The 16,591-nt window shown below is 41.0% G+C and overlaps 1 protein-coding gene across 1 annotated transcript in view; it reads left to right on the top strand.

The window, feature by feature from the left end:
• The window catches only part of ADSS2 (adenylosuccinate synthase 2), a 59,460-nt gene that overhangs the window by 22,955 nt on the left and 19,914 nt on the right, over nucleotides 1-16,591 (top strand). Inside the window, exons 2-5 of the mRNA XM_075924882.1 lie at nucleotides 7,556-7,658; nucleotides 9,942-10,010; nucleotides 11,375-11,425; nucleotides 15,841-15,907. Coding sequence (XP_075780997.1) covers nucleotides 7,556-7,658; nucleotides 9,942-10,010; nucleotides 11,375-11,425; nucleotides 15,841-15,907 — 290 coding nt within the window. The remainder of the gene's footprint in view (nucleotides 1-7,555; nucleotides 7,659-9,941; nucleotides 10,011-11,374; nucleotides 11,426-15,840; nucleotides 15,908-16,591) is intronic.

Below are 16,591 nucleotides of genomic sequence, written 5' to 3'. Positions count from 1 at the left end.
TTGAGCTTTGTAGGATACAGGCAGTCCCCGAGTTACGCGGATCCGACTTATGTCGGATCCGCAGTTACGAACGGGGCACTTCCTCTCCCTGGTCTCGAGCAGACCAGGGAGAGTAAGCAAAGCGGCGGCGGAACGCGCGGCCAGCTGACAGCCCAGACGCGTCTGGGCTGTCAGCTGGCCGCGCGCTCCGCTCTGCTTCCCCCCCCCCCCCCCCGTCTGCAGACCAGGGGGAGGGGGAGCAGAGCGGAGCAGAGCAGAGCGGCGGAACGCGCAGCCAGCTGACAGCCCAGACGTGTCTGGGCTGTCAGCTGGCCGCGCGTTCTGCTGCTCTGCTCTGCTCCGCTCCGCTCTGCTCTGCTCTGCTCCCCCTCCCCCTGGTCTGCAGACCAGGGGGAGGGGGAGCAGAGCGGAGCACGCGGCCAGCTGACAGGCCAGACGCGTCTGGGCTGTCAGCTGGCCGCGCGTTCTGCCGCTCTGCTCTGCTCCGCTCTGCTTCCCCTCCCCCTGGTCTGCAAACCATGGGGGGGGGGAAGCAGAGCGGAGCACGCGGCCAGCTGACAGCCCAGACGCGTCTGGGCTGTCAGCTGGCCGCGCGTTCCGCCGCTCTGCTCTACTCTGCTCCCCCTCCCCCTGGTCTGCAGACCTGGGGGACGGGGAACAGAACAGAGCAGAGCAAAGCCGCGGAGCCCGAGGGCAGCAGGATAGCCACGGCGCGTCTGGGCTGTCCCGCTGCCCGCATGTTCCGCCGCTTTGCTCCCCGTCCCCCTGGTCTGCAGACCAGGGGGACGGGGAGCAAAGCAGAGCAAAGCCACGGAGCCCGAGGGCAGCAGGATAGCCACGGCGCGTCTGGGCTGTCCCGCTGCCCCCGTGCTCCGCGGCTTTGCTCCGGACGCCTGTGGTACAGCAGCTGGGGCGCTGCCGGTTGGTCCCGTAGCGCCGCTCTGGGTGCCACTGGACCAACCCAGCAGCACCCCAGCAGCTCTGCCCCAGGTGTCCCCTAGTCAGCAGCTGCTGAAAATGACCAGTGGCTGACTACAGGAAGCCCCTGCCCCAGGCTTCCTGGAATCAGCCGCTGATCAGTTTCAGCAGCAGCTGACTTGGGGATGCCTGGGGTTCTTAAGTTGAATCTGTATGTAAGTCAGAACTGGCGTCCAGATTCAGCCACTGTTGAAACTGATCAGTTTCAGCAGCGGCTGAATCTGGACGCCAGTTCCGACTTACATACAGATTCAACTTAAGAACAAACCTACAGTCCCTATCTTGTACGTAACCCGGGGACTGCCTGTATTTTCTTTGGTGTGTATATATAATATGTATATATTTGAAGCTTGTGTAACCAGGGCTTGAAAAATCCACTTGCCATGATGATTAGAAAACTCTCTCTTGGATGACTGCCATCTTCTGCGGCATCTGAGCTTTTAATAATATGGTTATTATCATTTCAAAAGTAATTTATCAACTGAGGTTAAGATGACAAGTGCTCTTACGAGCTTGACTGCAGGCAGCTTCCACGACTGCAGCAGAGTGCAGATGACCAGGATTCTTGTCAATTTCTACTGCCATGTTTCATATCCTTGTTTTTAGAAGTGAAACTAACAAGGATAGAAGAACATAAATTGTTGGGCAAAAGTGAACATGGTTTCTGTAAAGGGAAATCATGTCTTACTAATCTGTCTACACTTGCACCGTAGCTTGAACTAGGGATGCAAATGCAGGCATTCGAAATAGTCAATGAAACGGGGATTTAAATATCCTGCGCTTCATTAGCATGATCTCGCCGGTGCGCTAGTTTGAATCACAGCTGATTTGAACCAGGAAGTGCGTGCTGGGACGCAGTAGTTCGAACCAACCCCCTTGGCTCTAACTAACATCATTCCTCATCTTTTTACCTTAACAAAGAGATAGTTAAGAGGTGACTTTAATTACTGTGTATAAGTACATGTATGGGAAACAAATATATGTGCTCTTTTACCTGTCCGAGAAAGATATAACATCACCCAATGGCTGGAATGCGAAGTCTGACAAATTCAGACTGGAAATAAATTATAGACTTTTAACAGTAAGAGTAATTAACTATTGGAAGAGTTTAACAAGAGTTGTGGTGGAGTCAAGATTTGGGGGCGGGAAATTTTGAGTTGATGGTTTAAAAAAATAGTCTAGGAATCCTGTTGTTGCCTGTGTTACACAAGAGGTCAGACTAGATTGTCACAGTGGTGAGTTCTGCCTTTGGAATCTCTGGGGTTTGAGGGAGGAATGCTGGAAGGACAGCAATGGGACAGAACTGCAAAAATTGCTTTCTGGCTGTTGCAAGCAAGAATAAAAGAGAGGCAAGTTACAGAGGTGCAGCTAGATCACAGATTTGCAATTAAAGGCATTCTGCTAATATCAAAAAGAGATGCTATTTTTCCTTTTACAAGAGAAAAAGAAGAATATCTTTAGCTTACCCTGGCCAAATTCCCCTCTGCAATGATGACAGCCTCAATAATAATACATTACAAATGTTGCTTATTGAGAGAATTTAGGAGTATCCATAAATATCTTAGTAATCTGAATAACTACAAATAAATAAAATCACAATTCTTTCAAATAAGTCAAATCTGTAATACAGTGAAATATCAGAAAAGTTTCCATTCTTATCCACACATTTCTTTGCTAAACTAAGGGGAAAGCACTCTTTTTGTTTTTATTTATTTATTTTGCAGTACTGCCAGAACTTATGATGCAATATATTAAATTACATGACCATTTAAAATTTCTGTATAATAGCATGCCTCCTTTTTGGGTGCTCATTATCACTATCAGCTTTTTTAATAGGCTGTCATTAAAGTCTAATTAAGAACAGCCCATTCCAAATTGATATATTCTTAAGTAAAAAGCTCTAGGTTTAGAAGTATTTTCTGGTCTCTTACTATTTTGGCTTAACGGGACTAAAGTTTTTGGGGCTGCAATTACAACCACAAAATAATCACAGAAACATGACCTTAAGATCATCTAGTCCAGCCCCTTGTGGCCTAGAACAGTCGATGCATTTTGCATCAACTAGTTGATGGGGTGCCTCGCCTTTGAAGTGTAGCAACAGTCCTAGGGTTCAAGTAACGCTGCTGCTTTGAAGTACCCCCTTGTGCCCCCCCCTTGCTGACTAGACAATTATCTGATAGAGCAGAAATCACTAGATTTCTGTTAGGGTACATCTAGACTACATGCCTCTGTCGCCGGAGGCATGTAGATTAGGCTACCAGACATAGTAAAATGAAGCGGCGATTTAAATAATCGCCGCTTCATTTACATTTACATGGCTGCCGCGCTGAGCCGACAAACAGCTAATCAGCTGTTTGTCGGCTCAGCGCGATAGTCGGGACGCGCGGGTGTTATCGCACTGAGCCGACAGCTGATCAGCTGTTTGTCGGCTCAGCGCGGCAGCCATGTAAATGTAAATGAAGTGGCGATTATTTAAATTGCCGCTTCATTTTCCTATATCTGGTAGCCTAATCTACATGCCTCTGGTGACAGAGGCATGTAGTCTAGACATACCCTTAGAATAGAACAATTAGAAGTGTTTCTATTCTACAGACTTTGGAAAAACCATAGCATTCAAAGTTTTGTCTCAAAGAATCTAGGTAAAATGTGCTCTGTTTTTGAATGATTGAAAAAGTAGTAAATAAACTTTTCACATTAATAAAAATAGCTTCTTGTCGTTTTTGTAGGGCATTTAAGTATGCTTATGTAGTTTACACTTAATTGAGAACACAGTATGAGCAAAAGTAATTTCAATGTATCAGTTTTTACTTGCTTTGTTAGTTGCAATGCAGTATAGTTTTGAGTAGCTCCTAAAAGTATGTTCACAGATAAACACAAGACAAGACCCGAATTTCTAATACAAAAAGCAAGGGAGGGGGAAGCTTTCGAAGAACAGAAAAACTGGTGCAGGATTTATATATATTTAAAAATGCCTTTTCTGTTTTATGAGGCATTCAATATACTACATTTTGTGTCTGCCAAAATGGTAGAGGAAGCTGTAAAAGTCAGTCTAGGAAGATAGCAGGTCTAATATTTTATTCCATCAGAAATATCTCTTCATAAAATTTAATTTTTGGTTCAGGTAAAACAAGTATTCAGATATTATGTGAAATTTAAAAATACAGTAAATGGGCTGACAATAACTTTGTGAACACACTCTTACTATAGTGTCTTTGCTTTTAAATATGTTCTGCCAATTTAGAACCGGACAGGTTATTCCAGAATCATAGAACTGGAAGAGACCTCAGAAGGTCATCAAGTCCAGCTCCCTGCTCTAGGCAGGACCAATTCCAACTAAATCAACCCGTCCAGGGCTTTGTCAAGCCGAGACTTAAACACCTCTAAGGATGGAGACTCCACTACTTCCCTAGGTAACCCATTCCAGTTCTTCACCACCCTCCTAGTGAAATAGTTTTTCCTAATATCCAAGCTGGACTTCTCCCACCACAACTCGAGACCATTGCTCCTTGTTCTGCCATCTGTCACTACATATTTTGGGCCAAGTAGAGATGCAGAGTAAATAAAAAATTGCTGTAGATTTTGGCCAAAATATTGCTGATTTAAAGGTAAATTTTACATCGACTCTGAATAGCTTCTGAGCAAATTCTTTGGGATTTGTTGCATCACACATTAAGAAGGATAAGCTGGTAGTATTTATTGGAAACACAAAGATTATTTGTTTGGGCTTTTTAAAATTTCAACTGACTAATTTTGTGCTCTGAATACTATCCAAGAACACTCCCTAATATAGTTAACTTCAGGTTGACTCGCTCTCCTTTGAGACCTGGCTGGTGCTGAACCATAGGAGGTCAATATCATCTAGCAGAATTACCAACACTTTCACAGCTTACTGTACTCTTAAGGGTAAATTAGAGCTAAATAACAGCATAGAACAGCTGTAAATAAGCTTTATGGGACTGTCAGAAAATTGGCCACACCCATGATAAGTAGACCTCCGACTAACTAAAATCAAGCCAGACCATGGATGTTGCCAAACTAGAGAGTTCAACCTGTAGTTGGTTTTCTGTACAAATGAAAGAAATAAGATGTATGGCACAAATTAGTCTTTGGGTTTAGAGGATAAAATGCTGCCAAGTGAAATGTAGCCATTCAGTATAATTTGTGGTAATGAATGAACAGCAAGCTGTTTTGGGCGCAGTACAACTTTATCCATACAGGCATCATTGAATAGTGCCAGGGAAATTGTGATGCAAACAAAAAATGACATGTTCACATGAATGGAGCAATCTAGGCATGTATGTTTTTTGCAGTGTTCAAGCAGACATGGCCACTGAACATTATGCATCAGTGATTGATTTGGCTAACTTTAAAAGAGTAAGAATTTATGGTTATTTCTAACAATCTCTACAATGGTTGATTTTTTTCCTTCCAGCTTCTTTGAATAATAATTTTCCACTGTTAACTATCCATTTGAAATAACTTGTGAAGTAAAACTTGAATCCAGTGAATATGCTAAGGTAGTTCAAGTTAATTTCCCATACATGGATGATCTCTGATCTGGGTATTAATCATGAGGTATTAGAACTGTTTATTCCACTATAATAAGGCTCCTATTGAGTTCAGACTTCCGCTTATTCAGTGCTGAAGCATTGTACATTAACCCCTGTTTACTGTACCTCTTTTGTAGAGAGGCTAAGTGTTACTGCCACCTGTAAAAGAAATGCAGAAGGAAGGAAGGGATTGCTATAAGTACTTAACTGTTGCTGTCACTTCTCAGTACAAAACAGTTTTCCCACTAAATTGAGAATTCCATTCTAGATTAGTATTATCATTTAGATTAAGAAGAGAAAATGTTTGCAGACCTTAAGTATTCCTACTAGTAGGTACTTAAAGTCCATGCTATGTAGATCTCTATAAATACTGCCCTCAGAAAACAATTACAGATAAACATTTTCTTGCTGCATGAAATACTTTTCAGTTGGACAATTTGTTAAAACTAAAGCTGTTGGGCAGTGGTCCCTCCAAATAATCTTTAAAGAAAGATCCTTGTATGTAGAATGGACATTTTCTCTTATTCTTGATTAAACATCATTTTCTTAAAGACACTTTTTATTTAACTATCTTGTGTTTGATTTTGAGTGTAAGTTGACCAGCACCCAAGAGTTTCACATTCCGGGGGGTGGGGGGAGGGGGGGGAATGTGTGAACTTTGCCAGTTAAGTTGGATTTCTTATGGTAAAAAGTGGCTCCTTCCAGAAATCTCTGTATCTCTTAAAGGGCACTGTCAGCTACTTGGAAAATATATATATATTTTTTTGTTGCTATGCTTTGTAAACTTCTTTTAAGAGGCTTTTAAACCTTTTTTGGGGCTCTTGTACATTCCAAAGGAGGAATGCAGAACTCTGTGTGCAGTCTGGGGCCAGCAGGGGCTCTTCTGCATGTCAAAGCCACAGCACCCTCGTGGAACCCGGAGTCAGCTGGGGACTTCCCAGCTGATCCCAGTTCCACTGAAATGCTGGGCAAAGCCCTGGATTAGCTGGGGAGTCCCCAGATAACCCTGAGCTCCACGTGCTTTGAAGTACCTCTTCTCTCCCCTCCGCCCCCTTTGCTGCCTCTATAGAGGCAGCAAGCAGGGGGGAGGGGAGGAGATCGAGTAGTCAACTGACTATTCAATAGGCATTTGCTTATCTGATAGTTGACTAGTCCTTAATATCCTTATTGAGGATAATTAGGGAAGCATGGAAATTCATTCTGAAATGCAGAGAAGAAATGCCAGGGATAGCTGATAACTATTGTGTAATCTTTACAGCTTGGTAAACCTATTTTTATTTCCTTTAAGACTCCCCTTTTTGTTTTCTGTTTCCCAATTAATTGTTTCATATTTCCCAATTAATAAATCCTTTTAATACTCATTTTTTTTCCTTTAAAATTTCTTCTTCCCTCTTAGTCTTGGCTCTTTTCACTGTCATCACATAGCCATTCATTCTATGTAAACCACCCTTCTATTCCTAGGAAAGATCATGTTCTTGTTTATCCTAGATCCCCACTCCTTAATATTTCTGTTCTCTTCTCCTGAAAGACCTGATGTACCTTCTGGCTGAGGAAGTAGGCTTGCTAGTTCATGCATTCTGAGTTCTGTCCCATGCATATTTTTCTGACCATTACGCAGACTACAAATTGTGAGCATTCAGATATTAGTTTGATGGACTGGTCCATCTTGAGGATTTTAACAAAACTAGAAATATAACTTTATTAATGATGTTTTTGGTAGCCTCCTTTCCATTTCAAGTTGCAGTCTCAAAGACTTAACTAAGTGTCCGCAACAGTGTGCATACGTATTTATAGTTGAAATTTGGAATTCAGCTGATGTTTTTTTTATATGTGACTTAAAAGTTTCAAAGAACAGTTGTGTATTATCACTGATTCTAGAGTATTTATGCTTCTACCATGGACATGGTGACCTACTATTTAGACTACCTTTTATAAATCTGATCCAAAAGCTTTTTGGATAATCAGGGGAAGAGGGGTGAGGAATACATATATTTTTAAAAAGTATAATCCGTGTCTGATTTTTGCAGGGAGGCAACAATGCTGGGCATACTGTTGTTGTAGATTCTGTGGAGTATGATTTTCATCTTTTACCCAGTGGGATCATCAATCCAAAAGTTACAGCATTCATTGGTGAGTATGACATTTTCCAAAGCTGCAATTTTAACACCAATACAAGTCCAGACTTTTGGAGTTCTTTTCTTGAAGCCATCGACACCTGCAATACCTCAGGGCATAGGAAGTCAGGAACTTCCAGCTCCTTCTCACTCTTTCCTCCCCTGGTTCAGAAGGACTTGGGCGTTGGCCAAAAAGAATCTCTGCAGTGAGGCTGCATTGTCTTTGTTCAGTTTTCAAATTAGGTCTCTGGTTACTTTTTCTCATTTGCTTTGTTGCTGTTACTTTATTCTCATCTTTCCTACCACTGTTGTCACTCTTTGCTCTTCTCTTCCTTCCTTTCTTTACCATTATATCTCTTTTACCCACTTCCAGAATCCCTTCCCACCATTCTCTCTCCCACTTCAACATCAGTGAGTGACCATCAAAAATCCCTCAATGCTTATAAATTATGGTGCTTTTCTCTCCTATCTCTTCACTGTATTGAGGGGCAGTGAGCCCAGGACCACCAAGTGCCAAAAGAGAATCTGCTCTCATATGACCCCTTTCAGATATCCCTCAGCCTCAAGTCCACTGGTGGACTTGCAGCAGCAGTCATAGCATTTTCAAATTCTGATTTTCCTTCTCAGTTATGTCAGTGAACTACCAGACTTCAGGACTCTTGGCTCTGCTAACTGCCAATGACTTTGTCTGGTCTCACCCATCTGTTCCATCCCAGTAAGCCTGTGTGTCACCCTCATCACTACCGATTTCTATCTACACTCCTCCCCTACAGTGTTCTCCAAACTCCTCCCTGAACTGTTCTTTCTGCCATGATGTTTCTTTTTTCCTCCTGCCACCCCAGTACCATACCCCTCAAAAGAACATTACTTTTATTGTTCCTTCAATTAGCTTTAGAAATGTAATGTGTATCCTTGTCATAATAATTAAAATGTGCCCATTGCATCCCTAACAACTGCATTTAGGATAGGTCTAAACACACAGATGAATCATTTTAATTAAAGTCTTGTGAATTAGTTAAACTAGTGTAAACACTCAGCATTTGTTAGTTTAAACTTACATGATGTCAGTGTAGTTTGTCAGTAGAATTAGAGGTTCAAATTAAATTAATTATAACTAGTTTTAAATTGCTGTGTGCTGATAAGTTTGCACTAGTTTAACTAAACAGGTGCAATTTTTGTGTGTAGCGTGCAAGCACCTTTGGATAGGAAACCTTTTTAATCTTTTGTTTTAAGATACTTTTGAACCCTCAGCATTATTATGAAATTGATTATATTTTTGAAGGTTTTTAATTATCATAAATGTAAAATCTGTAATATGAAGATAGAGCTGATATTAAACTGGCAGTGACAGTTTTATTTTTGTACAAATATATATATTTAGTGAATGGTCTTTTGGTCTTTCAGGGAATATTACTGAGCTTAGCATGACCCTAAGATTGTTCACTGTTGGTGCAGGGAAAAGCTGTCCATAACAGTATACCTCTGCACTCCTTAGTGACTCTTGCAATTATGTGTTGTTTGCCTTTTTTAGGCAACGGGTGAGTGCAGTGATCCACATTACTAATGGGAAAGAATGACTATGAACAACCTCAGCTCACTGTCTGATACAATTTCTCTTTGTGCTAGCATAATGACAACATTGACTTTCTTTCCTTTTGCATCTTAGGGTGAGAGTAACATATTAGAGTTAAAACAGAAATAACATTTAAGAGTGATTATACCATAAGAATATTTAAAAAATAGCTTGGTCTGCCTAGGAAAAATAAGTCTGAACAACTAATTAGTTTTTAGAGGTGATGAAAGAAATAACACTGTCCGACAGACAAGAATGCAGTTATTTTTTTATACTATAAGAATGTTAAATTTCTAATTTTAGAGTGGTTCAGTTAGGGACTCAAGCACATTAACAGTAAATCAGGAAGTTTAATACGTTAGATTCCTCAGGATGAAAGTAATATAATGGAACAGCTTTTGAAATAGTTCCTAACTGTCAGGGTAGTCAAACACTGGAATAAATTGCCAAGGGAGGTTGTGGTATCCCCTTCTCTGGAGATATTTAAGAGTAGTTTAGATGAATGTCTATCAGGGATGGTCTAGACAGTATTTGGTCCTGCCATGAGGGCAGGGGACTGAACTCGATGACCTCTCGAGGTCCCTTCCAGTCCTAGTATTCTATGATTCTATGGAATATGTGTCTTAAAATATTCCTTGTGAATAAAAATGAATCACGGGTTTGTAAGATACTAATTTTTCATGACTGGCATCATACATTAAACTCTTCATTTCTGATTTCCTTTAGGAAATGGTGTGGTGATTCACTTGCCAGGACTGTTTGAAGAAGCTGAGAAAAATTTAAAAAAAGGAAAAGGTGAGAACAGCTGTTTTTATTACTTTAAACAGGAGTGTTGGAGCTTTCTTACAGGTGTCTTGCCAGCAGGACTATCCCAAGCCTAGACCATGCAAAGCTAGATGGCTGTGTCCTATCAGGCTGTGTCTAGACTGTAGATTAGACACATAGGCAAAGGCAAATGAAGCCGTGATTTAAATGATCGCGGCTTCATTTAAATTTACATGGCTGCCGCGCTGAGCCGACAAACAGCTGATCAGCTGTTTGTCCGCTCAGCGCGCTAGTCTGGACGCTCCCCTGCCGACATCAAAGCCCTTTGTCGGCAGCCCCGTTATTCCTCGTGGGATGAGGTTTACCAGGGCTGCCGACAAAGGGCTTTGATGTCGGCAGGGGAGCGTCCAGACTAGCGTGCTGAGCGGACAAACAGCTGATCAGCTGTTTGTCGGCTCAGCGCGGCAGCCATGTAAATTTAAATGAAACCGCAATCATTTAAATCACTGCTTCATTTGCCTTTGCCAAAACTACAAATCTACATTGCTCCGTTGACGGAGCCATGTAGTTTAGATGTACCCTCAGAGTCCCTTGCTCTGCTCATTTCTAGGAGCAATTCCGCAGAGACTTCCAGAGCTCTGTCAATCCCTGCCGATTTCATCAGGAGTCTCCTTTAGAGCCTCCTATACGCATGCTTTCTGAAGTGTGAATTACCCATAGTTATCGTTATCCGTTGTAAACCATAGATTTAATATATTGAAAATAAGATGCTGTTTGTGTGCAGTCACTTAGAATAATCAGTATTTCTGTAACTATTATGGTATAAACACATATGGTACAGTTTGAAACCTATTCTAGAATGCAAAAAGATGCCATGCATTCATTTATAATTCAGTGGCTCAAAATACATTTTTTTAATTAAGTGCCAAATAATGGACTTAAAACCAGTGATAAGAATGCCAGATAGTAACCTCATGGAAAATGTATTTATCCAACATCTGCAGCCTTTTTAAAGAAAATAGTCTTAAAAGAAACCCTAAAGAGGGGGAAAAAATCAGGTAGAACAGCTGAGCAGAGCTTGTTTTTAGCAACAGTGGAAAAACATGAAAAATTTTCCGAGTGTAGAATGCCTAAAAGTCTCAACTTCTGATAAGCAGTCTGCATTTCCTGGCTTTGTAGGTTCAAGTTAGAACGTAACAGTTGTAAATGGTTTGCTTTTTCTGAAATAAGATGGTGACTCAGGTTGGTGTATCTTTTAAATGGCTTCCATTTTCAATTTTATTTTCCATTTAATCTCTGACTATTTTCAAGTCTTTAGAAGTCTTTTTTTATTCCATCGCGAAAAGAAAAATTATATACAAAACATAATTCAAACCTTTTCACTTGTTTTTAAGGACTAGAAGGCTGGGAAAAAAGATTAATAATTTCCGACAGAGCTCATATAGGTAAGATGTTGTGTTGTATCTATATTTATTTATTTATTTATTTATTTCAATACAAATTTCCTCAGATTTTTCAAAGGCACTGAATAGCCAACAGTTTTATTTTATCATTATTATTGTAGTGGCCAAAAGTTGCAGTCATGGATCAGGGCTTGATTATTTTAGGCACTATAGCTTCTTAAATATTTATCTTCTTGTTTATTTTTAAAAATATGGAGCCACTCTAAACGCAAACATTTTACTCTGACTCATTAAGCTAATTCCAAATGCATTTCATGTTTCCTGAGAGAGAAGTTCAAAAATTCCTTGCATGTTTAAAGGCTTCATTTCCCATTTAAATATTAAAAATTGTGCTCTCCTTTGCATAGGAAGCCTTGCCTTATATTTTGCTTCTCTAAGGGATCACATAGGGTTTTGGAGAATACCAAATAAACAGTGTCTTCAGGTTATATTCTAGAGATTCTTCAGATGGAGACCTTAGGTAAAATTTCATTTTATTAGAGGGATATTCCATCTGATTTTAAAGTGAGTGGCCTTCCCAACCATCCAAAAATGCTTTTTATGCCGGAGGCCTTTTAATTACTGACTTCTCTGACCATTTGCTCTTTCTGTGGCATATGGATGATCTTCACCTGTCTAGAGGCTAAATCTATACAGTAGTGTTTAATGAATGTATGCAGATACCTCCATAAGTCTGTCTACACTGGGAATTTGACCAAAAGTGTTGCTATTCAACAACAATGGGCAGGGCTTGACAAATACAATCTACTCGCTCGTGGCGAGTAGATTGTAACCCGGAAGAGCTGGGTTTGGGCGATCTGCGCATACACAGATCGCCGGACAGCGCAGCTGGTGAGCGGGGCTTGCCCTGACAATGGGTTTCTCTGGAGAAAAACTGAAAAGTTTGTTAATGTAAAAAAGAAGATGTGATTGAGACCTAGGCACTGTGTACACAGGGAACTTACCTGTCATTGCTAGAGAATAAGTTATTCTACTACAGCAACTCTGGATGAAAAGTGATTTTTATTGCTAATTATTCTGCTCACAAAGCAGAGTAATCCTTTTGGAATTAAAGAACACCTACCCAGGGAATTATTCTGGAATAGCTATGCCAGTTAACTTCCTCTGTATAGACAAGATGCTAGTTCAGAAGGACCAGTGGTTGACTACCATTATCAATAATTGGTCTACTGAGTGTGGATGCTTTGAACTTTTCTGAATGGAAACAGCCTGGAGGTTTGCTTTCATATAAATGCTCATTAGTATGTGGTCTCTGAATTGCCCTGCTAGCCTGTTACTGGAGCTCAGACTAATCCTATTTTATGGCAGGGATGTAAAATCCTGTTTAATCAGTTAGCTGGTTAAATATTAGGTTTAACTGGTTAGCTGATTAAACAGGATACCAGGACTGGGACTGTTCCAGCCCAGCTGGAGTGATTCCCAGCCCACAGGACTGCTGGCCCCATGAGGTAGCCCAGTTGGCCCAGCAGTGCTGGAGCAGCCCCTCTGCCCATGGCAGGCCACGGGCAGAGGACTGTTCCCGGGCACCGGTTTACCATACTCGTTACATACCAGTAACTGGTAAGGTTAACTGGTTTCCCGTTCGTATCCCTATTCCATGGCTGTCCTGGACATAGAATCATAGAACATTAGAACTAGGAGGGACCTCAGAGATCTTCAAGTCCAGTCCCCTGCCCTCGTGGCAGGACCAAGCACCTCCTAGATCATCCCTGACAGGTATCTGTCTAACCTGCTCTTAAATATCTCCAATGATGGAGATTCTTCAACCCCCCTCGGCAATTTATTCCAGTGTTTAACCACCCTGACAGGTAGGAAGTTTTTCCTGATGTCCAACCTCAACCTCCCTTGCTTCAATTAAAGCCCATTGCTTCTTGTCCTATACTTAGAGGCCAAGGAGAACAATTTTTCTCCTTCTTCCTTGTAACACCCTTTTAGATACTTGAAAACCACTATCATGTGCCCTCTCAGTCTTCTGTTTTTTCCAAACTAAACAAGCCCAGTTCTTTCAGTTTTCCCTCATAGGTCATGTTTTCTAGATCTTTAATCATTTTTGTTGCTCTTCTCTGGATTGTCTCCAATTTCTCCAATCTTACTTGAAATGTGGTGCCCAGAACTGAGGTCTAATTCGCGCATAGTAAAGCGGAAAAATGACTTCTCATTTTTTTTGCTCACAACACTCCTGTTAATGTATCCCAGAATCATGTTTGCATTTTATGACGCCTAGATTCCTTTCTGCAGTACTCCTTCCTAGACAACCACTTTCTATTCTGTATGTGTGAAATGGGATTTTTCCTTCCTAAGTGGAGTACTTTGCATTTGTCCTTATTAAACTTCATCCTGTTACCTCAGACCATTTCTCTAGTTTGTCCAGATCATTTTGAATTATGACCCTATCCTCCAAAGCACTTACAACCCCTCGCAGCTTGGTATCAACTGCAAATTTAATAATCGTACTCTCTATGCCATCATCTAAATCATTGATGAAGATATTGAACAGAATCGGCCCCAAAACAGACACCTGCGGAATCCCACTTGTTATGCCCTTCCAGCATGATTGTGAACCATTAATAGCTACTCTCTGAGAATGGTTATCCAGCCAGTTACGCACCCACTTTATAGTAGCCCTATCTAGGTTGCATTTCTCTAGTTTATTGATAAGAAGGTCACGTGAGACTGTGTCAAATGCCTTACTAAAATCTAAGTATACCACATCCACCACTTCTCCCTTATCCACAAGACTTGTTACCCTATCAAATGTAAGGTCCTGTTAAGTTACTGTTTCAAAAAAACAAAACATAAAGCTAGATGTCCTTTTCCATGAGTTCTAGTTGACTTCAGGTAAAAGCTTATTCCCAACTTGCAGGGAAGGGACTTGCACAGTGGATATTTCAGATGTTGACAAGAGGTATTCGATGATTTCTCTAAGTACTTTTTCAACCTCTGTCCAGCCTTCTGGTTCTTGTTTCCTTCAAGCCATGTTCTGTTTGTTGTGATTTAAAATGTTATAAACCCTTAATGTGGCATAATTAGTTTAACCAATCTGAATAATGTTCTTTAAAAAAATTATTCTAGTTGTTTGGGGTAATTTAAGGAGTTTGGTCATTTTACAGCAATTTTTATTGCAGAAAGACTAGAGTACTCTTTGAAATTGAATCAGGGTGGGTTTTTTTGTTTTTGTTTTTTGGTATCCTTCCTTTGTGTGCAGTGAATAGAAGATTTCAGAATCCATGCAGTCATTATTGGCTCTTCAGAAATGTATTGTTTTTAAGAAAAATAAACTTACACTATAACATCAGTTGACTGGTTGTCTACTGCAGTGTTGTACCTTAAATATATTTGGCATGAGTTTCCTCTCACCTTCTTTGTTTGTCTTGTAGATATAAAGCAAATATGAAAGACTTAGCATGAACAGTGTTTTGAGTAAGCTCTGTTTTAGGAGTAACATATTTTTCCCAAAACATTGGCAGTTGAACTATGTAAAACTTGTCTACCTTCTTCAACTTTACAGGGATGGTATGCTAGTCCAAAATTTACCCTCCCTCCCAATCATTCTTTCTGTTGATAAATGTCTTCCTGATGGATAGTTTGTGGGGTTTAAGCTCTTCCCAAAATGCCTCATTGGCTCTTTGGCTGTATGACTTGTCACTACATCTCTTTTGCTTGAGGTTTGTTATGTTGAATAGTGTTTTCCCTCCTCTTTTGGGCCAGCACAAAATTGGAATGAATGCTAATTACTTTCTGAAGTTGGTTTTTTGTTTTTGTTTTTTTAAGCATGAGCAGCTCTGTGGTACAGTATTTGTAATTAGAACACTAACAATTTCAAACTTCTGGTAGATGCTTCTGAGGGGTTTTTGTTAAATACTGAAGATAATTCAAAATAGAACACAACTTACAAAAAGATGACTCCAATCTTTACAGCATGCTTCTGATTTGGAGTTCATCATTTTCTACTCCTTATAGAAAAAAGGGACGACAAATTTGCTTAATGCCGTGGTCCCCAACACGGTGCCCGCGGGTGCCATGGCGCCCGCGGGGGCATTTGCATGCACCCGTCAGGTGCTCGGGGCTGGCCTGGCCCTGGGCACATGGCGTGCCGCTTGCGGGGAGCGTCGGCCCCGGGCGTGCGGCGCTTGCCGGGGGGGAGGGGAGCGTCGGCCCCGGGCGTGCGGCTATGGGGGGGCCCCGGCTCCGGGCAAGCGGCTATGGGGGGGCGCCCCCGGGCGCGCAAGTGTCCCCGCCCCCTGGCGGGCGAACGGCCACGCCCCCTGGCGCCCGACAACCTCAAAAGGTTGGGGACCACTGGCTTAATGATATACATATTTTTGTAAGTTTCAAATTGTTGCACAGGTAGTCTTGTGCATATTTGCATTTGAAGGGTTTTTCTTGTATTTCTTTAGTATTTGACTTTCATCAGGCTGCTGATGGCATTCAAGAACAACAAAGACAAGAGCAAGCAGGAAAGAAGTATGTAATTTTCTTTTGTGTTTTAAAATATATTGTGACATTTAAAACAAACCAAAAAATCCAGTGTACAAAGCCTGACAAATTCTAAAGAAAATAAAATAATGATAAAATGGCATGAATTATTCCATGGTTCATTTTTACACCTATCTTTCCATAAGTGCCCTGCTAATGACAAATAATAGAATCATACTCTTAAAGTATGGGTCATGCCACAATATGTTTTGTACAGAAAGGGACAATTCAGCTGATGGTTCCCAGCAGGCTCTTTAGGGGAAAAGCATATCTTTGATTATTGTTGTCTCTTGGGCTGAAAGAGCAAAGAAATTATGAAGATTGGCAGAACAGAAGTGACATCGACTGATTTTGCTTTTTCAGAATTTTACATGAAACATGAACGTTCATGCTGTGCATTATATGTCACCTGCTATCTCTGATTTTTTTTTTATGAATTTTAAAACTTACAACCTAATCACAAAGCATTTTTGTAAGTTTCAGTAACTTGCTAGCTCTGGGATAGAAGTAGCTGGCTGAATGAAAAAACATAACATGTATATCTGCAAATGAAGATAAATGTGGATTTCTAAGGTGTCAATGTATTTCAGCTCAGGTACAGAGGGCTTGTCTTTATGGACAAATGAGTAATTACTTTTTACTGGCAGCCTCAGCAGCAGCAAAGAGTTATCA

This window comes from Pelodiscus sinensis, chromosome 3 (genome assembly GCF_049634645.1).
Source record: "Pelodiscus sinensis isolate JC-2024 chromosome 3, ASM4963464v1, whole genome shotgun sequence".
In the NCBI taxonomy this organism is placed as follows: domain Eukaryota; kingdom Metazoa; phylum Chordata; order Testudines; family Trionychidae; genus Pelodiscus; species Pelodiscus sinensis.
Note: the sequence above shows the minus strand (reverse complement) of the source record. Positions and strands in the feature narration are given on the sequence as shown.